We start from the raw sequence: 24,547 nt of genomic DNA on the forward strand, positions 1-24,547 counted from the left end.
GATACAAAAAAAATCTGAAATGTGTCACTCAAATGTCAAGCTATTTACAATAATTTATCTTTACAACTGCAAGGTAAATATTTAACCACCAAAAAATTAGCTAATCTTTCTCAATATTACCAATTATTTATCCTATTAGAAATTTTAGTTCAATTTCAAATTATAGTACATTAACAAGCAACAACAGAAAAGCACAAGGTCCATAAAGTGCCTGAGTAAGAGGAAGGCCACAAAGCTATGAAAGTGGCAGAGACAGGACTCAAACCTGTGTTGGCCTGGTTACAAACTTCATGCTCTTTCCTCTGAATCACAGAGCAATTTGCTAGTGGTTTATAATTAAATGACTTACCAAATGCAAACTGACAAAAGTATTTACCATCCTATAAATATAACTTTTAATTAACAGAAACATAAGACTTTATATCAACATTCATTCCAAAACAATTTCAATAGCATATAGTCATAATTACTCTAAAAAAGTGAAAATGACCTACTTGTTCTTTAATTAAATGACATTCAAAATAAAACTGTAGAGAGAATCTTAAATCGTTCAAAACTGGGCATCTTAAACAAGGCACACTGGGGGTACTTTATTGGGTACTGTACTACCAAAAAAGAACTCTTAAAGTCACTTCTGAGTCCTGTTTGCCTTTTAAAAAAATTAGTTCCATCTCACTCATTACTAATAACCCTAAAAAACAAAACAAAAACCTCAGAAACCAGAACTACTACAATTTACCTTTTTTAGCAACTTCCATTTCTTCTTCTGTCCATCGAGAGGTCTCCACAGGCTCTGTAGAAACTAAAATAAAGAGAGAACCCAATCAGGCAGAGAAAAACAAGGTTAAATCCTTCATTCAAACCAATCATATAATTATATAATCTGTTTATCTGACATAAAAGACTATGTAAAAGCATTTGGTGAAAGAAACTGCAGAAATAGGATAGGATAGTATCAACCTCTCCTCCACCAAACTAAAAGAAACAAGTCAACACTTCAATATTACGACCTTTTTCAATGTTCTTAAAAGTTCTCTCCATGTCTACATTTTTTAAACATTTTTAGCTTTTTTTTTTTTTTTTGGAGAAGTCCCACCTCACCCAGTAGCTTCGCACTTAGTGATCTCCACCTCTCCTCTCCTGCAGTGTCAAAGGAAGAAGCAACCCTCCTCCTTCCTGTCCAAGCACAATTCCCTCTCCTCTCCTCTAAGCCTCCATCTTGTCCTAACTCCTGAAGACCCCTTAGTTCATCCCCGAGTGTCTGACATCCAGTGGGTAAAGATGGATCATGAACTGAGTATGTTCTCTTTTGCTTCAGAAACAAAACAAAACAAAACAAAACAAAACAAAACCCTGAGAACATTAGGCCTGAGATGAGCTCCTGTCACATTCCCTTTCCCAATTTATAAGTACCACTATTCACCCAGTCACTTAAAGTACTAATAGCCTCCTTAGTCTGATGACTAATTTTTGAATCCTGCCTCCTATTTACCACTCACATCCAATGACATGCATCAACTCTGAATCCATCCCCTCCTTGCTTGGGCCACTGCATATATGCCGGGCCCTCTGCCTCCAGCCTTTATTTTGTCTAACCTGACCTCCACAATTACTACCAGTTATCTTTCTAAGACACAAATCTAATCACAGCATTCCTCTATTTAAAAACCTGTGCAAGTTCCCCACTTCATAATCAAAGCAAAATACATCTCAAACAAGGCCCATCATGACCTGCCCCAGCCTATCTTTCCTCCTCCTATCTAGTTAGTGCCCCTATCTCATTCTTGCCATTCCCTAAACTGCATTTTCTTTCATACTTCATGTTACAGTAACATTGGTACCTCTGAATCATTAACAGTGGTACTGTATCATTAATCTAGCCTTTTTATAAACTAATGAGACAATACTTAGAGAGAGAAAGATGCTTGAACTATTAGATCCAGTATTCCCTTGCGTAGGAATTTATTCCATGAAAAATAATTTAACGTAAACAAAATACTATGTGAATAAAGATTTTTTTATTATAGTGCTATATACATTTTAAAAGCAGGGAAGAGGACAGACAACCTACTCATTCAGAAATAAGAGAATGGTTAAAGAAGTCATGCCTCAAGATTACACAGCCATTAAAAAATAAAAATGGAAATTACTTAGAAATTAGAAAATATGATATATACCAAGTCAAGATATCAGAAGACACAGTAACATGCTGACTAGCTAACAACTAAATAAAAAAGAAAAACAGCTGTATTGGGGTGGCAAGACTGTGGGTGATGTTCTTTTTCAAAAAACTTTGATATTGAAGTTAAAAAAATTTAAAGACCACACTTCAGGATTATTTCTAGGTTGTCAATATTAAAAGTCCCTCCTACCCTATCCTAGCGGTGAAACAGAATCCCAAACAAAATTACGGCCTGTTTATGCCAATCTCTTCCACTCACTGGGTTCTGGTGGCGGTGGCAGAGGTGGTGGGGGCTCTTCAGTGGCCGCTGCAGCTGCAGCACTAGCAGCTGCAGCTTCGTTTGTCATGGACCTGGTGATCCGGCCCTTACGGCGGCCCTGACTGTTGGCAGTCTTTCGCCCCCGGGGTGTGGCTTGCTCTCTTTCCTCAGTTTCTTCTGCTGTACCATCCATCTTGTCCTTTTCCTTGGTATTTTCTCTGGACATAAAAGTAAATGAAAACTTGTGTGATTCAAAAGTATACATACATCAAAGAAGGTTTTAGTTTTGAATATTATCTAAATAGAAACTGAATAAAACTACCTAATCTCTCAGTTACTTTAAAAAAAAAAAAAAATTCTGCCATACCATACTTTTTAAGAGTTTTGACCAGCTAAAATTAAGACATTTTATAAGACCTATTTTACATGTTAATGGACTTAAAATTTAAACACATTTCAAACCTACTGATTTAGAAACCAGAACTACATGAGAAAGCAACAAATGACAGCAGAAAAGCCCTAGACCTCCAATCCAGAGGCAAGAGCCTACACCAAAAGGCAGAAATTCTAGGGTTTTATTTGCCTTTGGTCTAAGTTGCCTCATGCATGAAATGAAGAGGCTAAAACAGATGATCTTCATGCTAGATGCCTTTTCTATAGTAACAATCCACAATATTGTGTTAGAAAACCAGACTCAATACTCTAAATCATGTCTGATACTAATTATGTACAAATTGGGCAGTAATGGTTAATGCTTAGGAAACGGCCTCTGGAGCCAGGCTGCCTGGGTTTGTACCACAGTTGTCATTTACTAGCCATGTGATGACCTTGGACAAGCTGCCTCGCCTCCATGGGCCTCAGTTTCCTCATCTGTACAATGAGAAAAAGAGTTTATTTCATGGGACTGTTGCCAGGACTGAAGGAGTTAAATAAAGTACCCAGAACAGTGCCTGGAACACAGTCAGCATCAAATAACAATTGGCTATTATTCAAGCTAAAATTCCCTCAGGATATAAAGTGCTAACCATCGTCTCAGGCATGTAGAAAAATGGTAGTTCCTATTAATAGCAACAGTACTACATGTAATACTGGAAGACCATTCTCTGTACTACTTACCTCCCATGGTTGTTACATTTAAGAAAACATACTCAATGTACATTTTCGCAAATGAATGGATAGATGGCAATACTCAAAGACTTAATTATTCTTGCTTAATGGAAGATGTTGTTTTTTTTTCAAAAATAATTCTCTCCCCTTCAGTCCTAAATTGAAGTTACTACATAGCCCTCCTTCCCTTTACTTACTTATTCCCTTATAAAGCTGGCTTCTATTCTGCAGCCTCCTGTTAAAAGATGTTTTCTCAAAAGTCACCAATGACTTGCAAACGGCAAAATCAAATGACCTCTTCTCAATTTTCCCCACAAGTCTTTCTGTCACAACTGACGCTGCAGTTAATTCTTCTTTTTATATCACTTTAAACTTAGCTTTTGAAATATCCCTGCTGCTATTCTGGCTTTCCTACTGGGGACAGACCTTTCTCCTCTCATCCTTTCTTTTGGGTTTCTGATTTTTGTTTTTGAGAAAGTGTCTCACTGTATCAACCAGGCTGGAGAGCAATGGCGTGAACACAGCTCACTGCAGCCTCGATCTCTTGGGCTCAGGGGAGCCTCCCACCTCAGCTTCCTGAGTAGCTGGGACTACAGACACGTGCCACCATACCTGGTTAATTTTTGTATTTTTTGTAGAGACAGGGTGTCACCATGTTGCTCAGGGTGGTCATGAATTCCTGTGCTAAAGCGATTCTCCCACCTTGGCTGGGATTACGGGAGTGAGCCACTGTGCCGGGCTCCTCTCATCCTTTCATACAGGGATTTCCCAAGGCTCTCCCCTAGAGCCTTAGAGCTATGTGAGGTTACCCATTCTCATACGTTCTACTGGGAAGACTCCAATCTCTATCTTTGGACACATACCAACTCCAAAGACTCAGGCTTGTCTTCCCAACTACCTGCCGGAAGGGCCACCTGGATTTCCCATCAACAGAAACTGAACATATCCAAAATCAGATTCATCCTCACCTCTGCTCCTTGCTCCAAGTCATTCTCTAATCATTTGTTGTTAACACTCCTACCATGTTCATCATCATTCAGGTTTACAGATTTGATATCATCCTTTGCTCTCTCCTTTTTCCCATACTTCCTGCATGTGATCTAATGCCAAATTTTGGTTATTTCATCTCAGAAATGCCTCTCTCACTAATTCTACCATCTCTATTTCTACTATCACTACACTTATTCAACACCTTAGTATCCCAATCCTGGCCTTTCATACTGGCCTCCCTGATTCATATCTCTAGTCTATTCATTTCTACCTTGCCAATGAATCAGTATTCTAGCAGGATAGCTTTGGCAATAAACCACTCCATCCATTCTAATCCCTTTCTAACTATTCCCAAACAGACACACTGCACAGCCTCCTGAATGAAGTCTAACATGTTTGGCTTTCATTAAAGCTCTACATAATTTCACTCCAATCCACCTTCCACTTCTCTTCTTGATGCACACTATGTTAAGTCTAATGAAATCATTACCTGCCACTAGCTATTCATGTGATTCCCTCTACCTTACCCACATTAACCACTAGCATCTGCATAATGTCCTCCAAATTATCCAGAGAGAAGTAGCCTCGACCTCTTCTTAATCTGCCAAAGCACTTAACTGGTTGTCTGCTGACTTCTTACTGCCAGGCTTTTATTTCTTAAAGTAATACTTGTACTTTACCTAGTTTTCCCCTACTAAATCATGAACTACCTGGGAATAGTATACATCTTACATATTTTCACATTCTCCCTAAGACCTAGCTCACATAGATAATAAATGAAAGCTTGTTAAATAGTTTAGAAATTTTAACAAAAAAATAAAATCAAGATATGACAGAGTTCTATGTGAGAAGAACCACTGGTTACATGGCCCAAAACATGTTTAACCTAAATTAAAAGAAAAAAATATATTCCCTTATAGGTATCTTCCTAAGATATAAAATTACAATGAGAGGAATATCTGTCTCTTTTAAAACCATGGCAAGTGACTAGCTACTTTAGCTTCCACAAAACTAGGTAAATCTTAAATAGTTCCACAAGGACTAAAGAAATAACATAATAAATATTAAAAAGGAACAAACTACTGATACATTCAATAACCTAAGTGAATCTCAAAGGCATTCATGCTAAGTAAAAGAAGCCATACATACTGCATGATTTCATTTTTATGTAATTCTAGAGAAAGCAAAACAGGTATGTGACTGCCAGAGGCTGGAAATGAGGAAAGAGAAACTGACTGCAAAGGAGCATACAGGAACTGTTTGGGGTGATGGAAACATTCTACATCACAATTGTGATAACAGTGACACAAGTGCATATGCTTGTCAAAACACATCAATGTACACATTTCAAAATGGTGAATTTTGTTCCAGGTAAATTACAAAGCTAGTTCTTGGGGAAAAAAGAAACCAAACCAACTGTCATGCCCCCACACCTACCACACCCCTGTATGTACACAAAAGCATCAAAAATAACTCTCTGAGTGGCAGAATCATAGGTTAATTTTCATTATACTTTTCTTTCTTTTCCTGTTTTTCTATAATGCACTTTTATAACCAAGAAAACAGCAATAACAACAACAAACAAACCCAAAACTCCATTTTACATGACAAAGTCAATAAAACTGGAATCTAAAATTTAAAAAGTCTTCCTTTCTTAGCATTTTTACACTATCTAACATATACTACCTGAGACTCAAAAACAGAACCTGAGGAATCTTCCAAATCAAAGATTAAATGACATTCAATATATCCTGGGGGAAAGTATTTATTACTATAACCCATTCCTTCTGAAAAGCAGTAATAACTCATGACTTGCAAATAAGTTCATTAAGTCAAAAGTTACATTTACTATAATATTCTATTCCTTAATCACATCAACTTAATCATGTAACTATTAGATGTTTCTAAAATTTCGGCCAGGTATGGTGGCTCATGCCTGTAATCCCAGCACTTTGGGAGGTTGAAGCGGGTGGATCACCTGAGGTCAGGAGTTCAAGATCAGCCTGGGCAAAAATGGTGAAACCCCATCTCTACTAAAAACACAAAATTAGCAGGACGTGGTGACGCGCACCTGTAATCCCACCTACTTGGGAGGCCAAGGCACAAGAATCACTTGAACTTGGGAGGCAGAGGTTGCAGTGAGCCGAGATCATGCCACTGCACTCCAGCCTAGGCGACAGAGTGAGATTGTTGCGAAAATAAGTAAATAAAATAAAATTTCAGCAGATTAAATTTCATTATTTAAAAATTACTAGGCTGGGCACGGTGGCTCATGTCTGTAATCCCAGCACTTTGGGAGGCCAAGGCTGGCAGATCACGAGATCAGGAGATAGAGATCACCCCGGCTAATGGTGAAATCCCATCTCTACGGGCGGATCACGAGGTCAGGAGATCGAGACCATCCTAGCTAACACAGTGAAACCCCGTCTCTACTAAAAATACAAAAAATGAGCCGGGCGAGGTGGCAGGCGCCTGTAGTCTCAGCTACTCGGGAGGCTGAGGCAGGAGAATGGTGTGAACCCGGGAGGCGGAGCTTGCAGTGAGCTGAGATCCGGCCACTGCACTCCAGCCTGGGCGACAGAGCGAGACTCCGTCTCAAAAAAAAAAGAAAAAAGAAATCCCGTCTCTACTAAAAATATAAAAAATTAGCTGGGTGCGGTGGCGGGCGCCTGTAGTCCCAGTTACTTGAAAGGCTGAGGCAGGAGAATGGCATGAACCTGGGAGGTGGAGCTTGCAATGAGCCGAGATCATGCCACTGCACTCCAGCCAGGGCAAGAGAGCGTGATGCTGTCGCAAAAAAAAACAAACAAAACTATAATTTTGCAGCAACTTGGATACAACTAAAGGTTATCACCTTAAGTGAAATAACCCAGAAACAGAAGGTCAACTATCACATGTTCTCACTTATAAGTGGGAGCTAAATAATGTGCACACATGGATATAGAAAGTGGAATAATAGACACTGGAGATTCAAACAGGTGAGAGGGTATGATGGGGTGGGTGAGGTATAATGGGTATAATGTACACTGTTTAGGCAATGGTACACTAAAAGCACAGACTTCACTACTATGCAATATATCCATGTGACAATTGTACTTGTACTCCGTAAATCTACAAAACTAAAACTAAAAATAAACATTTAACTTATTATATAACTAATTATTTAACTCACTTGGAGTCTTCTTTTTCATCTTTTTCTTCTTCATCTTTCTTTTCTTCTTCTTTTTTTTCTGTTTTTTCTGCTTTCTCCTCTTCTTTTTCTTCTACTTTTTCTTCTTGCGAGGGTCGGGCAATTTGCTGCTAGAATCAACCATCATTTGTAAAATTCAAAGGCAACAGAAATAGCTCCTTATAGTGTGATAAATTATGTCTATCCAAAAAAATTTTAAATGATTGTTAGTCATTTACAATGTAACTGGTGATCATGTGTTAAAAACCAGTCTAGAGGTTTATAATGTATTCTATATGTACTGTTTAAAGGGTCTTACACAGACACAAATGCTCATAGCATCTGGACCCATGAGAAAGTAAGTATGTTAAGATTCTACTTGGAAATCTGGGGTTGGTTCCCTTTTTTGGCAACCTCCACATCTAATCTGTCACTCAAGCATTTCAATTCTACCTTAAAATTTGCTAACCATATATAATTTATCATGTTTTAGATATTTAATATGTTTCCAATTTTTTCATCACTATCTATAATGCTATAAGAAACATCTTTATGCATTTATACTTTTGAGCTATAGTCTACTTAATGGAACAGTAAACAGCATTGTCATTACTAAGACTGAAGTAATTCGGAAAAATACTAAAGATACAATAAGGTGAAAAGAAGTAAAATGCTTAAATATTTCTAAGTTGAGCAGTCAGATTAGGAACCCTTTTATCTCTGATGTCTCATTTGCAAAACCTGTGACTCTAAAAGAAAAAAGTGAAACTAAGGGTGCACTGAATGCTACTGTAGTCCCATATCAGGAGTTTCTCTTTCTGTGGTTTCAGTTACCTGGAGTCAACTGCAGTATGAAAATGGGTGACTGAAGTACAGTATATATGAAAAAAGACCACACTCATGTAACTTCTATTACAGTATATTGCTATAATAGCTCTATTTTATTATTTATTTGTTACTGTTAATTCCTTACTGTGTCTAATATACAAATCAAAGTTTATCATAAGGGTGTGTGTGTGTGTGTATAAGTGTATATATATACACATATACGTGTGTATATATATGTGTGGAGATATATATATAAAATAGTATATTAAGGTTCGGTACTATCTGCGGTTTCAAGAATCCACTGGGAGTGTTGGAACATATCCCCTGTGAATAAAGGGGAACTGCTGTATTTTGTTTAAGAGACAACATCTCACTCTGTCACCCAGGCTACAGTACAGTGGTGTGATCTTAGCTTACTGCAGCCTCAAACTCCAAGGCTCATGCAATCCTCCCACCTCAGCCTCTCAGGTAGCTGGGGCTACAGGTCTCAAACTCCTGACCTCAAGTGATTCTCCCACCTCAGTCTCCCCTGAGTGCTGGGATTACACGCACGAGCCATTGTGACTGGCCTGCATTTTTATTTAATTCAGAAATCAAGACTGTATAACCAAATTAAAACAGAACTTCAACACCTCTTTACAGCACAGCAGGCTGGCCCGTGCACACCTCCCTCCAATCCAAATCATGCCACATCATCTTCGCTGTTCTGGACTCACCTAAACACACCCAGCACTTGCACAGCTTTCTACCCTTCCCTTGCCTGGTAAAGTCCCACATAATCTCTACAATTCAGATCAAAATGCTGTATCTCCTGTGAAGCCTCTCTTGATTTCCACAGAGGAACTCTGGGCCCATGTCCTTCCCTCTGCACCACAGCCCACACCTGCTTGTAGCACTGTCACTAGGCAGCTTAGTGCCTGCTTATCAGCATCCGTCTGGCTCTCTGTGCCTTATCATCTCATCAAGAACAAGAATCCAATCTTACTTCTCTAAGCAGCCCCAGCTCCCAGGAGAGTGTCTGGACCATGATGATAGGTGTATGCGTATGTTGGATAAAACAAAAATCAAATTCCTTTATTCTGGTTATCTGAAAAGTTTTTACCTTCCAATCCCGACTGTTCATTCTGATTCAGGCTAATGTCAATCTTGCCTCATAGTAACTCTACCTGTCCTCTTACCTGTTTTCACCAGAAAACATGGAAGTAACTCATTAATTTTAAGAAAAATTTCCCTTAATAGTGCTCCAAAGTCTTCTACCTATTCATCAAAACCAACACTTAGCTTTTTCCTTAAGAGAACGAAGGCCTTATTCGCCTCCCCAAAAGAAGTCCCACCCACATTATGCCTCCTTCTAATCCAAGGGGGAAGGAAAGAAGAAAATGAATCCCTCTTGGTCCACTTCCAGAACACTGCTGAACTGTGATATTTTAAAAATAATTCCTTTTTCACGTTTCATAAAATCTCCCTATGTCGACATTCTCTTTTGGTGTTATGGAATGACTTCTTAAATATTCCCTAGAATATATAAGTGATTGCATCACATGGCTCATTATGCCTTGACAATATTTTTTTACAGATTTCAAAATACATGTCAATGGCTTTTCTAACACTCGCCATTCAATCAACATAACATCTAACCGTTAAAATACTTTTAGGTCATGTCCATTAAACTCCCTACATGCAAAATCACAACTGCCTCATCAGCAGTGGGCACTGCTTTGCCTCCTAGATCCTAAAATCAGAAAGTCTTCTCTCCAACTACAACCACCCATCGCACGCCTTCATTGTGACTGATCCTGCTTTGTCCTCATCGTGACCTTCAAACCCTTAGTCTATCAAATTTTCACAGTCCAGTGAGAACTGTACCTACTATTGTACTTGCTAAAGCATTTCAATACCATGATTCCTTCACTTGCTTTATCTGACCTTACTAACTTCTCACCCTGGCTAACTGCCAGTTTCTCTTTCTTCTGGGTATTTATTGCTAGAGAAAACTGATCAATCACGGAGATTTTAAAATTTAAACTTTCAAACCATGAGTAGGTCTGCTTTATAACTGGGCAAGTTTTATTCTGCTCGGACTCCCTGGGACACTACAGTGGTCACAAGACCTGTTTAAATGCTAATAACCTAACCCTGCAACCAATGTAGCATCCATGTGTCACTCTGAACCAGTAAGATGGCACAGGAAGGACAAATCATGTCTTCTGCCTAGCAAGTGAGCTGTGTAACCCAGAAAATGGTTTATAGCCTAAAGATACGATAAGGACATGTCAACTCAGCAGAAGGTAAGGAAAGAGATTCAGTATCCCCTTAGACTTGGGTAACACATGCTAATCTTATTTCCCCAATACTTTTCTGCTTCTAATGCCAATCAGAGCTTCAAAGTAATCTCACACGTTCCCTGCTGTCTAAAATCCAGCCAACAAATAACTTCACTCCCCTTTCCCTGGTGCTAGAGAATAAGAAACAACTGCAGCACCTGCTTAAACCAATCAGTGTAAAGAAGGCAACAGCTCCTGGCTCTGCAGAAAGTGTGGAAACAATCCAAAGAAATGGACAGAGTTGCTGGATTAGAGTTTAGAGAAGTATTTGGCACCTGTCCAGTAGAACTTCTCACCACTCTGTATACTGACCAGGCAGTGGTGAGTGGAGAGGAAGTGCAGTCAGCAGCAACTGGAGGACCTCACCTTTGTGCAATATGCATAAAGACCTATCAAAACAACTGCCACTGACATTCAAGAGAGTAAGGAATTACCTCCAATTTAAACAAGAGATGCTTGGAACTACTACTTTTGTTTCAGGCAAATCTGTAAAGAGAAGTGCCAATCAATCCACATGGTCTAGGATGAAGGTTACAAGTTACATCCCTCAACTCTGCAGGGTGGCTGGAGCAAAAGAGGTCCACCCCTTCAAAAGAAACCCTTCTAAAAGTTCCCTATACTGACACAAATATTCTCAATGGCTCGTTGTCCAGGTTTTTCCTTTTCCCCTCTTCTTTAAACCCAATACTTGAGAGTCAATAAAACAAGTTTAATTCTATCAGGATGTTAATACAACATGAAACACTTCGGTCAAATAACAAGCTATTCACTATGAATGAATATTCTAGAACACATATAAAACAAAATGAAAATTCAAAGAAAAAAGTAAAAGTTAAGTGTATTTCTTTTATTTTTATTTTATTTTATTTTTATTGTGAGACAGGGTCTTACTATGTCACCCAGGCTGGAGTGCAGTGGTGCAATCTCGGCTCACTGCAACCTATGCCTCCCAGGCTCAAATGATCCTCCCACCTCAGCCTCCTGAGTAGCTGGGACTACCATCGCACACCACCACACCTGGCTAATTTTTTTGTATTTTTTGTAGAGATGAGGTTTCACCGTGTTGCCCAGGCTGGTCTCAAATTCCTAGGCTCAAGCAATTTCCCCACCTCAGCCTCCCAAAGTGCTGGGATTATAGGCATAAGCCACTGCACCTGGATTTTGTTTTTTTTCTTTAAAGACAGGATCTTGTTCTGTTGCCCAGGCTGGAGTACAGTGGCACAATCACGGATCACCACAGCCTTGATTCCCAGCCTCAAGTGATGTTCCCACCTCAGCCTCCTGAATAGCTGGGATTACACTATAGTGCATGCCAATGTGCCATGCTAATTTTTTAATTTTTTGGTAGAAAATCAAATTTTTCAATTTTTTAACTTTTTGTATAAATTTTTAAATTTTTTTGTCCAGGCTGGTCTCAAAAATCCCAGGCTCAAGCAATCCTCCTCCCTCAGCCTCTCAAACTGCTGAGATTACTGGTGTAAGCCACCATGCTTGACCTGGTAAGTGTATTTCAACATAACTTAAGAACAGGATTCAGTTTCATCTGGGTCCTCTCTGGCAAGATCAAATAATAGTTTATGCTGAGATTCATTACTACTATATATAAATGAATATCTAATTTTATATATATGCTAATTATATTTGTGAAAATGTTCACATTTTTAGAAAACAGAAAAACAGACAAGTTCCCACTCAGCAGAAAATAAGTTGCCAAAAAACTAAATTACTAAATTTAATAACAAGCAGCAATTGTAAATAAAAATTTACAAGAGGAAGAAAATGAAATACCGTTTCACCACTGGACAATATTTTCTTTAAAAATATACTTCAGGAAATAAACAGAAAATATCTTAAGCCTATCTTATCAAAACATATTAACAATTAGTGTTCCTAAGCCAACTGAATTTCAGACTAACTTCCTGAAGAGTGAAAGCTGTCAATCACCAAAAAACAAGACTATGGCGATGGCAATGAAGGTAACAGTGGCTACCATTTATTGAGCACTCTCTGTGCACGACTCTGCACTCCAGGTACTTTACACACATACCCAGTTCTCATTCACCATGCAACCGAAGTATTATTGTCCCCCCCTTCTCATGAATGTGGAAACCAAGGCTCACCAAGTGAAAAGACCCACCTAGAGTCACATAGCTACAAAGGGGTAGAGCACTCTGGGGTCTAAAGCTCTTGCTGGTATAATAAACTTTTTAACTTGTCTGAAACATTCTTTCGATCTAGTGACTAGCTAACAGTTTAGTCAGAAATTCCTCCAATTTCAAAATTGCTATATTTACCTAAGTATATGCTTCTGAATACCTTTAGAGAATAAAAACATGTTGGCATAAAGGGGAAAATGGTGTTAGCATAAAAAGAAGGGCACGAATTCCTGTGAAAAGTAATCAAGCATTTGGAAATGAAGAATATGGTTTCTAACATGACTTGCTTTACCGCAGGTAACTAGCGGTAAATACTACCCGCACAGTGACAGACTTACCAGATGGCAATTTATGTTGGAAAAATGCAGCATTTACTAGGGGACGAAATTCTTACTGCTAGCAAGAACAACGTACATAGAATCAAACTATTACGTAGGGCATAATCCTAGATCCCAAATAATAACATTCAACAGTGGTTTTTGGCTTCTAATCTCCAATATGTATTCACTACTTCAACAAAAACATATAGAGAACCACACTCACTCTCCATGGAATGGTAACAAGCTGAACTATAAAAATGGGTTGGGGCAGACTCCATCAGAATTTGGAGAGAGGAGTTAAAATTCCTGCCAGTAATAACCTCTGAACACAATTTTAACAAAAATATAAATATCTGTCTCATTTTCCTATGAGTCTAAGATTAAAACTCATTTTCAGAGTAAATACTACACAAGCTTCCCTATGGCAACAGGTTTAAAAAAATCAAACTTTGTGAACTTAGAATCTATCAATAGCAAACTATACATTTTTTTTTCTGAGATAGAGTCTTGCTCTGGGATTCTAGGCATGAGCCACCACGTCCAGCCTGGCTTTTCTTGCTTTCCTTCCTTCCTTCTTTTCCCTCCTTCCTTCCCTCCTTCCCTTCCTTCTTCTTCTTTTTTCCCTCCCTCCTTTCCTTCCTTCCTTTTCTTTCTCTCTCTTCTCTCTTTTTTCTTTATTTTCCAGAAGGGGGTGTCTTGCTCTGTCACCCTAGGTGGGAGTGCAGTGGCATGATCTAGGCTTGCTGCAACCTCTGCCTCCCAGGTTCAAGTGATTTTTCATCCTGAGCCTCCAGAATAGCTGAGATGATAGGTGTGCACCACCACTCCAGGCTAATTTTTGCATTTTCAGTAGAGACAGGGTTTCAGCATGTTGCCCAGGCTGGTCTCGAATTCCTGACTTTAAGTGATCCGCCTGCCCTGGACTCCCAAAGTGTTGGGATTATAAGCATGCACCATCGCACCCAGCCACAAACTATACATTTATCTGCTGAATAAAAATTACTTCCTATAAAAAGGAGGCTGGGAGTAGAGGATAGGTAATCAAACTCATATTGACAGGATCAAGCATAAACTTCAGCAGAACTCTAAAGAATCTTTAAGGAAACATGCCATAATGGCTGTGAGATTAGCTGAGCTAAACCCTCCTAACTGGAGCTTGGTTACATAGCAGAGAAGCAAAGCGATTTTCAAATTATTTGGATCTCTGTCTCCACCAGGGTAAAATCAAGAAAGGTGATACATAGATTTTGAAAATCTTAACCTTGCAACTCAATTCTGTTTTTACAAAGAAGTATTTCTAAACTTTTTTCTATATAGCAAATTTTCTATCTTTAACCTAGAACTTTTTCCTACACTCCAGACTTAGACTACCCACTTTACTTGGACATCTCATTTGGATGTCTGCTTAGACACCTAATAGCTATTTCAAATTCAGCCATGTCCAGATTTCCCTTCAAAACCTGCTCCTCCTTCATTCACGCCTATCACAGCAAATGGCAAGTCCACAGGTCAAAACTTGTTTTCCTTGATTGTTGTCCTTCCCTCATCCCCACAATCAATCCATCAGCAAAATCTCGTGGTTTTACCTTCAAAAGTACATCCGGAAACTAATCCGTTCTCCCCAGCTCCTCACTGTAGCCTAGTCCAAGCCAATGGGATTACTAAAACAAACTCCTAACTGGTCTCTCTGCTTCTTCTCTTGTCTCTTTACAAACTATTCTCAACACAGCAACCAGAGTAATCATGTCACAACTGAAATCTGGCATCACTCTTTTCCTCAAAACCCAGTGGCTTCTTCTCTTACCTGCTATTAGCTCTAAAGGCATTCAATTTTACACAGAGAGCCCTTAAACTAACACCACCTAATTTCTGAAAAGCTGCCCCTCTATTTTGACACAAATAAATGGAATAAGTATACAAACAATTAAGAAACAATGATAAATTTGGTGGCGTGAGATGATGCTCTAAATTCATCATTTAACTCACACCTCTCCCAAATACCCAGTGAAACAACCAGAGAAATGTAAAACTGGAGGAAAAATCTTCAAAATAATAACTTAAAAGCCAATGAGGGCAGGGCTAGCCTACTAGAAGTGCTGACCAACCCAAAACTGAGCCTACTTGGAGGTAAGCAACCTAAGGCTCCGGTCAAGGTGAGGGTGTACGTGGCAAGTCTCAGATCTGCAAATACATTCTGAGACAGGTACTTTGAAACATGCGACAAGAATGTATGGAAGAGAACACCGACACGGCTGGATCTTAACAAGGATCAGTGTGCCACAGACAGGAGTGAAACCGTGTCGCAGACAACTTCAGGACAGAAACGACTGTTTCAGAATAACAGACATCCCTGCCCCACAGAACTTCCTCCTAGAGCTCTCTCCTCTATCATCATGGGCAACTGGCTGCTAATCTGGCAAAGGCTAAGGTACACTGGATAAGTATCACCTTATCCCCTCACATTAATGTAGGACTGAACATGTTAAACAGTAACATACATAATTTCTAAAAATAAAGTTATGAATACTATTTGGTAATTAGGAAAAAAACTGTTAAAAATGTGCAGTTGAAGCCAGGCATGGTGGCTCACACCTGTAATCCCAGCACTTTGGCAGGCTGAGGGGGGTGGATCACGAGGTCAGGAGATCGAGACCATCGTGGGTAACACAGTGAAATCCTGTTTCTACTAAAAATGCAAAAAATTAGCCGGATGTGGTGGCAGGTGCCGGTAGTCCCAGCTAATCAGGAGGCTAAGGCAAGAGAATGGCATGAACCTGGGAGGCGGAGCTTGCAGAGAGCCGAGATCACGCCAGTGTGCTCCAGCCTGGGTGACAGAGCAAGACTACGTTTCGAAAAAAAAAAAAAATTGCAGCTGAAACTTGTTTAAAACATAGATGGTCCCTATGATCTCTAGCTAAAAGGACCTTGATTCCACATTCTTTAGGGGAAGCAGGAAGTATTACAGGACCTTGATTCCACATTCTTTAGGGGAAGAAAGAAAAAAAGCCCTGGCAATATTCTTCTCTCTGATGGAATAGTGCTTCCTATCTCACTGTCAACACTCAATTTATTCCTTTTCTGTCAGTACATCTTTATGAAGCTTGGCAAGTATCCATCCTTTGTCTTACGGTACTGCACCCATCAGTGTACAAGTATGCCCTTTACCCTCCCTTCCCTGATCCTCATTAGCCCTGCCGACCCATTTCATTATTCTACTTTATATACAAATTTTAAAAACAAGGTTGCACTTGTACTAATGCCACTTCCTCACCTTCTATATCTTCTTCAACTCTGTGTAACCGTGTTTCTGCCCCCTCACTAATCCACTGAAAATCCATGTCTAAGGCACCTTGGCTTACTCAACCTCTAGCAGCATTTTACACAGTTGACTCATGAAACATTCTATACTTTTTAAAATAAGAAATACTGTTTCCAAAGAACATGTAATCACATCATGTGGGGTGGCGGTGTTCTGTGGGAAATAATGACCCAGAAAACATAAAAAGGTTATAGCTGTGCATACTGAGAACTGGGTCAATAACCTATATCTGGTAACCAGGGGGTATTAAACGAAGAAAGGGAGTAAGACCCCACCCCAATAAAAGGGTGGCTGAGTGGGAACGCCCGAAGAGATTTAATAATGCTAACGAATAGTTGCAATGTCGGAGCTCATGCATGCAAGTCCTTATTGTAATATCTATCTGGGTGTGGACAGCAAAAGCCTCCATATTAGCTGTGATGATGGCAGTAGCACAGCAGCCTCTCTGGTAAGCACCCGTGAGCGATGGCAGCTGCTGATCAGTTGTTTTGGGGAAAATCATTTTGAAATTACTGAATTACAACTATGAAAACTAACCTTTTCAGTTTCGTACTTGTGGAAAACTATCTTTAGTAAAAGTGTCTTTTTTATTTTTTGGAGACAGGGGTCTTGCTCTGTCACTCAGGCTGGAGTGCAATGGCACAATCACGGCTCACTGCAGCCTTGACTTTCCAAGCTCAAGGCATCCTCCCACCTCAGCCTCCCACGTATTTAGGACTACAGGCATGCGCCATCACGCCCGGCTAATTTTTTCTATTATTTTGTAAAAGACGGGATGGGTCTCGCTATGTTGCCTAGGCTGGTCTTGAACTCCTGGGCTCAGGTGATGCTCTGGCCCTCACCTCCCAAAGTGCTGGGATTACAGGCGTGAGTCACCACACCAGGCAGAAAAAGTGCTTTTTTAGAAATTAAAGTATCTAGGTTGGGTGCAGTGGCTCATGTCTGTAAACCCAGCACCTTGGGAGACCGAGGCAAGTGGATCACGGAGGTCAGGAGATAGAGACCATCCTGGCCAACATGGTGAAATCCCATCTCTACTAAAAATACAAAAATTAGCCAGACATGGTGGCAGGCACCTGTAATCCCAGCTACTCGGGAGGCTGAGGCAGGAGAATCGCTTGATCCCGGGAGGCAGAGGTTGCAGTGAGCCAAGATAGCACCACTGCACTCCAGCCTACCTAGGCGATAGAGCGAGACTCTGTTTCAGAAAAAAAAAAAAAGAAATTAAATTATCTAAACTCCACAAATGAAGTTAATATGAAACAAAATCAGGTTCCAGGATTTGTAAAAAATCCCTAACCAAGGCACCATGTTGTATCTCTCTCCCTTACTCTACCTGACCCCTCCTCAGATAAACAGACTGGCTAAAGATAGTGTATTAAAAGTATTAATGGTTTCATATTTAATTACATGATTATTGCTGACACTGAAATGCATGACTCAGATGACAGAAAGGTATAAAACTTTTCTAACTAATTTTATCACACTAGAAACTTAAAATATATTTGAAATACAAGATACAATACATTAAATATATTATATATATATAAAACTTCAAAATAATTACAACATCCTCATTAACTTAACAGAAACATCAATGTTTAAACTACACACTAAGGGCAGGACTTCTGTTGTAACATTTTTTGCTTGCCTATTTCCTCCAATCCTGAAATATCTTCCATACAGTAAGAAAACACACCTGGTTTCTGCCTCTCCGTTTCCCATAATTCCTTCTGACTAGAGCTTTATAATTCTCATTTTTCTTGGTTAAATAGTAATATAAAACACAATCAGGAACACTCTGTAAGAAACAAAACAATTATTTTTGAGGATCCAATGAAATAAAAATTTTTTTTAATTAAACATTACTTTCAAGGAAAATCTCTGGTACTCTCAAAGTACAAATTAAAGAAAAACAACAACATACTTTGCTAGCATTTTAAGGCATATCTAGGCTCTAAAACTATTTACATTATCTACTATTATAACAGACAGTTACAGTTGTTAATCCAAATTATGTGAAAGATGCCAGGAACTATCAGAAACATTCAAATATTTTCTTATTAACAAGTAAATTCCCTTTCTGCTTACATATATGTAAATTTTAAAAATGTCTTTAAATATTTTGTTCAAAAACATTAAAATCAATTTTATATTAAATATGGAATGATTCACAAATTTGCTTGTCATCCTTGCACAGGGGCCATGCTAATCTCTTCATCGTTCCAATTTTAGTATTATGTGCTGCTGAAGCGAGCACAAGACTCGTATTTTAATAAGAAATTTAATGAGGCTCTAAAAGCATTGTAATCTATGTGTTTTTAGGGAAATAAAAATCAGGTCATCTTTCATTAACCATTTAGTTCTGTGTTCTGTGTTAAGATTTCTGTTATAATTATAATTATCACTATATTAATCACATGAGACTTTTTAAAATCGCAGTCTTTTTAAAATCGGTTCTAGTTAACTACTTATGTGTGTTAGAGCACAAGAATTTCAAAGTAACAAACATCACAAACCTACAAACATTCCCAATGCAAACCATGTCTTACCTTCCTCTCCAAGTACGATGCAATTAGTCCAAAGTTTTTTGGATGCTGGATAAACCTGAGTGAAACGAAAACAAAAACACACTTGCACACAAACATTTCAGCAACTAAAAAAGAAAACTTGGGAAAAGAAATACTATGTATAGGCCGGGCGTGGTGGCTCACGCCTGTAATCCCATCACTTTGGGAGGCCGAAGCAGGTGGATCACTTGAGGTCAGGAGTTCAAGACCAGCCTGACCAACATGGCAGAACCCCATCTCTACTAAAAATACAAAAATTAGCCGGGGATGGTGGCACATGCCTGTAGTCCCACCTACTCGGGAAGCTGAGGCAGGAGAATCGCTTGAACCCAGGAGGCAGAGGTTGCAGTGAGCCGAGATCACAACACTGGACTCCAGCTAAAGCGACAGAGCGAGACTCCGTCTCAAAAAAAACAGAAAAGAAATACTATGTATAGGGCTTTCTAACTGCCAATCTGAGGAACAACTGTAGAATCACTGGAGACTTTTAAAGGGCACAGATTTCTGGGCACCATACACCAGGAAATGATTGGTCTATGGTAATACACAGAAATCTGTACTTTATAAAAGCTCCCCAAAAGTTCACACAGCACCCAAGTTTGGGAACCACTCTTAACATGACTTCATAACCCCAGTTCTTATCTGTTACCTCTCTTCCCACCTATAAACTTACAGGAAGATCAATATTCTCTACTTTTCACAGTATTGATTCAAACGCCAAAATGGGACCAAGTTTTTGTGAAAACAGTTCAATTTACCAGTAAATGCCAAATATTTTTTACTAACTTATGTAGACGTCTATTAGAGAATAATTTAAAATACAAATTACTTGTCCTTAAAGATCTCCTTTTCATGGTCAGTCCAAACATTCATAAACTGCCTATCTTTATAAACTTTCATAGGGTCCTCCATAAGCCCATTCATGTTAATGAACTTGACTCGTCTTTGTTCTGCATCAAACATCATAGGTGGAATCACAGAGAGCTGCCGCATTTGTTTCTCATTATTCTGGAAAAAAAATACAACTTACTTAGAATAAAACATAAACTAGAAATTTAAGGAGGGCCATGGACCAATGCTCTTAATATACACTAAAAAACCATGTGTGCAGTTTAATAACAACAGCAGTGTATACCACAGCATCTAACATACGATAATTACTCATATGTCTAATAAATATTCACTGTGTGAATTACAGAGGCAGAGAATATCCATATCACTTTTTAAATAATCTAATCCTTTGAGAAGAATTATTTTCTTAAAACTAAGCTGATACTTAACATAATAAAATTTTAGACCTGGAAGATAAAAAGTAATGTCAAGTTCCTTACGGAGCATTTAATTATCATATTAGTCTCATTTTTAAAAATCTCAACATCATTTTAGAGAACAACTTTTACCGTCATATTAGAGAATAAATAGAAAAAAAACAGGCATCAAAATTTAAGTCAGTGATTTTAAATTACACTCACTTTACTATTAAATGTTTCTTGCTAATTTTACATCATCCTTCCATTGAAAATTTAAGGTTGTTATTCTTAGAAATGAAACTTGTTTCAACTAAAACGTTGTTACACATGTAGAACTTATTTTTCGCAAAGTTTAACTGAGGAAATTTGTAAGTACAAACTTCTATTTAAAAACTTTTACCCAAATTACAAGTATTTACCCAAGTATAAGAAAAGGTATTCCCCTAAAAATTATCCTCATAAAAGTGGATACTGCCTAATAGTCAAGTCCTTACACAGTCTCTAATTTCCTGGGACACTCTCAATCAGTTTGAACATATAGTGTTTAGATTGAAATTACACATTAGATTGAAATTACCTCAATACATAAACTAATTTTAGATGCTTACAGATATTTCCTCATGGAATCAGTCAAAGAGCCAATAAAGAAATTTAGGCCGGGCACGGTGGCTCAAGCCTGTAATCCCAGCACTTTGGGAGGCCGAACAGGCGGATCATGAGGTCAGGAGATCGAGACCATCCTGGCTAACAGGGTGAAACCCCGTCTCTACTAAAAAAAAATACAAAAAACTAGCTGGGCGAGATGGCGGGCGCCTGTAGTCCCAGCTACTCGGGAGGCTGAGGCAGGAGAATGGCGTAAACCCAGGAGGTGGAGCTTGCAGTGAGCTGAGATCCGGCCACTGCACTCCAGCCTGAGTGACAGAGCGAGACTCCGTCTCAAAAAAAAAAAAAAAAAGAAAAGAAATTTAACAGAGATTTACTTATCATTGTAAAAATAATGGCTACATATTCTAAGGGCTGAATGTCATTTCAATCATATACTTTAGAGGTAATTTTAAAAGCAATATAGAGTAAGTGGTTATGTTTTAAAGCTCTTGAATATACTGCTACAAAACAAATGAAAAATTGCTGGGCACAGTGGCTCACGCTTGTAATCCCAGTACTTTTGGAGGCCAAGGCAGGAGGACTGCTTGAGCCCAGGAGTCCAAGACTAAGCTAGGCAGTATAGTGAGACCCCATCTCTACAAAATAATTTTTTTTAATTAGCTAAGTGAGAGGCTGGGTGGGGTGGCTCACACCTGTAATCCCACCCCTTTGGGAGGCCAAGGCAGGTGGATCACCCGAGGTCAGGAGTTTGAGACCGGCTTGGCCAACATGGTGAAACCCTGTTTCTACTAAATATACAAAAATTAGCTGGGTGTGTTGGCATGCGCTTGTAGTCCCAGCTACTTGGGAGGCTGAGGGAGTAGAATCACTTGAACCTGGGATGCAGAGGTATGCAGTGAGCCACTGCACTCCAGTCTGGCTGACAGAGCAAGACGTTATCTCAAACAAACAAACAAACAAACAAAAAGTTAGCTGGACACAGTGGTGTACCAGTAGTCCCAGCTATTCAGAAGACTGAGGTGGGAGGATCACTTGAGCCCAAGAGGTGGAGGATGCAGCAAGCCATGGTCACACCATTGCACTCCAGCCTGGGTGACAGAGTAAGACCCTATCTCCTATCTCAAAAAAAAAAAACAGAGAAAGAGAAAGAGGAAGAGGAAAAAAGAGGAGAGGAGAGGAGGAAAAAGAAAAAGAAAAATCCACTTGTCCTGATATTATGCAATATTATGTGCAATATGTATTTAGGGCTTGAGATAAATTAGCAAGGATAACATCATCAATGTATTCCAAAAGAAGTTTATCTCCGGGAATCTGGACACAGTGAAGCTGGTGTGCTCTGGAACACTGATAACTCAAAGGTGTCTCTAGAAATGGCTAAGATCCTGAAATCACATAACAATGCACTGAAAAGCTTGAGTGTGGGATATACCTCTGTGACTAAATATTGTAATTGCCCCTAAAGGGTTATGTATTTCAATGCACCAAAAATCACCTTGGAATCCTCTCTTTGGGAAAAGAGAATATCAGAAATAAGAAAAGAAAGAAAAACCACCTGTAAAAGTCTATTTTGATCAGTGTAAGAACAATCTGAGAAGTAATATGGATCAAGGAACTCTGAGATATAGTTTATATAGTTCTCTACCTCCTCCAGGGCTAGTTTAACTAGAATTCTGAAACACAGTAAGTTATAAGAACATACTATATACTTTTATTTAGTTATGAATGCAAAACAGGGTATCATAATCAAATACTGATAGAACCCTATAACATGTATCAACACAAAGACAAACTCTGTACAAACAGGCTATTTTTTCATCCTAGAGGAAAACTTACTGCAAGTAATTTTTCATGAGATCAAGCAACTTGATGGTTTAATTCACCACTGTATTCCCAACACTTAAAGGAAAGTTTGGCACATAATGGGTTATAAATATTTGTTGAAGGAACAGACTTGATTGAATATAGATATGGAAAAGAACACACAGTTCCAGAGTCAGACTGCCTAGGTTGAGTGTCTGGCTCCACTATTTATTAATTTGTGACCTTGGGCAAATTATTTAACTTGCAGCTGGGCTTTAGTTTCCTAACTTGCAAAACAGCCATTAATTATAGCCTCCACTTCACAGAATTTTCATAGTTTAAATAATACATATGAGGTGCTTATCACAATTGGCAATTTTAAGTAGTAACTACCCCTCAAACTCCCCCTCCTCAAAAAACCAGATATAGTTAGTCCACCACAACCTAAACCAACAATATCCATAGAAAGAGGAGAAAAAAAACTGGCTAGGTTAAGTAGTAGTAAAGGGTAGAGCAGAGGAATTCATGACACTGCTTTTTACTTCTAAATGTGCTAAGCAGTATATAAACAGGAATTTGACTTATCTAAATTATTTCTAAATTATTTAACATTTTAGATTAAATCCACTTTACTCCACTTAATTTTGCAAATCGAGTATTAACTGTATATTTAAGTCTTCAAAAAATATATTTATTTACACTTAACATTTATTTTGAAGTATAAAGCATTGTAAAAAATATCTTTGATCATTACTTAAGGCCACTACTTCAAATAAACAAGACTCTCAGAATTTTGAGATGAGGTTTAAGAAAAGCCATATAGTAACAAACCTGCATGTTGTGCACATGTACCCTAGAACTTAAAGTATAATAAAAAAGAAAAAAAAAAAAAGAAAAGCCATATAATAAAATCAAAACTAGCAAAACTCAGTCAATACTAGATGGCTTTTGGAACAATCTTGAGAGTCTGAACACGGCTAAGAAGACTCAATGTTAGAAATGGAAATTTATTCTTATTCTGCATTTATTTTTATTAATATTCAATTAAACATTAGGCACCAGGAACTCAAAGATAGCCTGACCCAAAGGTTTATAATAACTGCACTCATGAAGACAACACTTTAGCTGATCATAAATATTTATTGAACAGAAACACAATAGAAATAAATGTAAACTGATACTAACTAGACATTGAGTTCTGTTTTGGGAAAGTGAGTGGGGAAGCTTCACAAGGGAGGAAATACTGCTTTTGGGTCTGAAGATATATTTGTCAAACGTATACCTTGGTCTCTACTACCTGTGTTATAATTGTATTAATTCTGCTCTTTATACAGGCAAAGGAAATGCTTGAAAAACAAAGTAATGCCACTTGCTACAAAAGAATATCTTCACCTTAAAAATTAGTGAAATTTTTGTTTCATAGATGAAACATTCTTGTTCATAGATGAATCTCTTCCATATATAAACTTAATCTCTATATTCTCATTCACTGGTCCCTTTCACTTCATGTTACCATACTTGTCTGGGACTATATCACCTGCATACAGATGACTCTGATATCTAACCATCCCCAGTTCAACTATATCCCAGGTTCACCTGCTAGACAACACCCTTTGAAGAACATACTGCCATTTGTAAAATACATGCTCCTTTGCCACTTTAGGAAA

The 24,547-nt window shown here is 38.5% G+C and overlaps 1 protein-coding gene and 1 non-coding gene across 15 annotated transcripts in view; both read right to left on the reverse strand.

Moving 5' to 3' along the window:
• Nucleotides 1-24,547, reverse strand: part of NCOR1 (nuclear receptor corepressor 1) — a 186,426-nt gene that overhangs the window by 87,845 nt on the left and 74,034 nt on the right. For 9 of the 14 annotated variants that reach the window (XR_002517843.2, XM_021928185.2, XM_021928192.2 and 6 more), the window contains 6 exons: nucleotides 20,054-20,232; nucleotides 19,207-19,261; nucleotides 18,354-18,455; nucleotides 7,711-7,838; nucleotides 2,442-2,659; nucleotides 740-802 (listed from right to left, as the gene is read on the reverse strand). Coding sequence is in view for 13 of the 14 variants with exons in the window: in XM_021928185.2 (XP_021783877.2) it covers nucleotides 740-802; nucleotides 2,442-2,659; nucleotides 7,711-7,838; nucleotides 18,354-18,455; nucleotides 19,207-19,261; nucleotides 20,054-20,232 (745 nt within the window). In the remaining variant the exon portion in view is untranslated. The remainder of the gene's footprint in view (nucleotides 1-739; nucleotides 803-2,441; nucleotides 2,660-7,710; nucleotides 7,839-18,353; nucleotides 18,456-19,206; nucleotides 19,262-20,053; nucleotides 20,233-24,547) is intronic. The other 5 variants (XM_021928189.2, XM_021928193.2, XM_021928188.2 and 2 more) reach the window with 1 other exon arrangement.
• Nucleotides 18,810-18,914, reverse strand: LOC116271212. Its single transcript, XR_004179633.1, has one exon. It is a non-coding gene; the product is annotated as a U6 spliceosomal RNA (small nuclear RNA).

Source organism: Papio anubis, chromosome 17, assembly GCF_008728515.1.
Source record: "Papio anubis isolate 15944 chromosome 17, Panubis1.0, whole genome shotgun sequence".
Classification (NCBI taxonomy): Eukaryota; Metazoa; Chordata; class Mammalia; order Primates; family Cercopithecidae; genus Papio; species Papio anubis.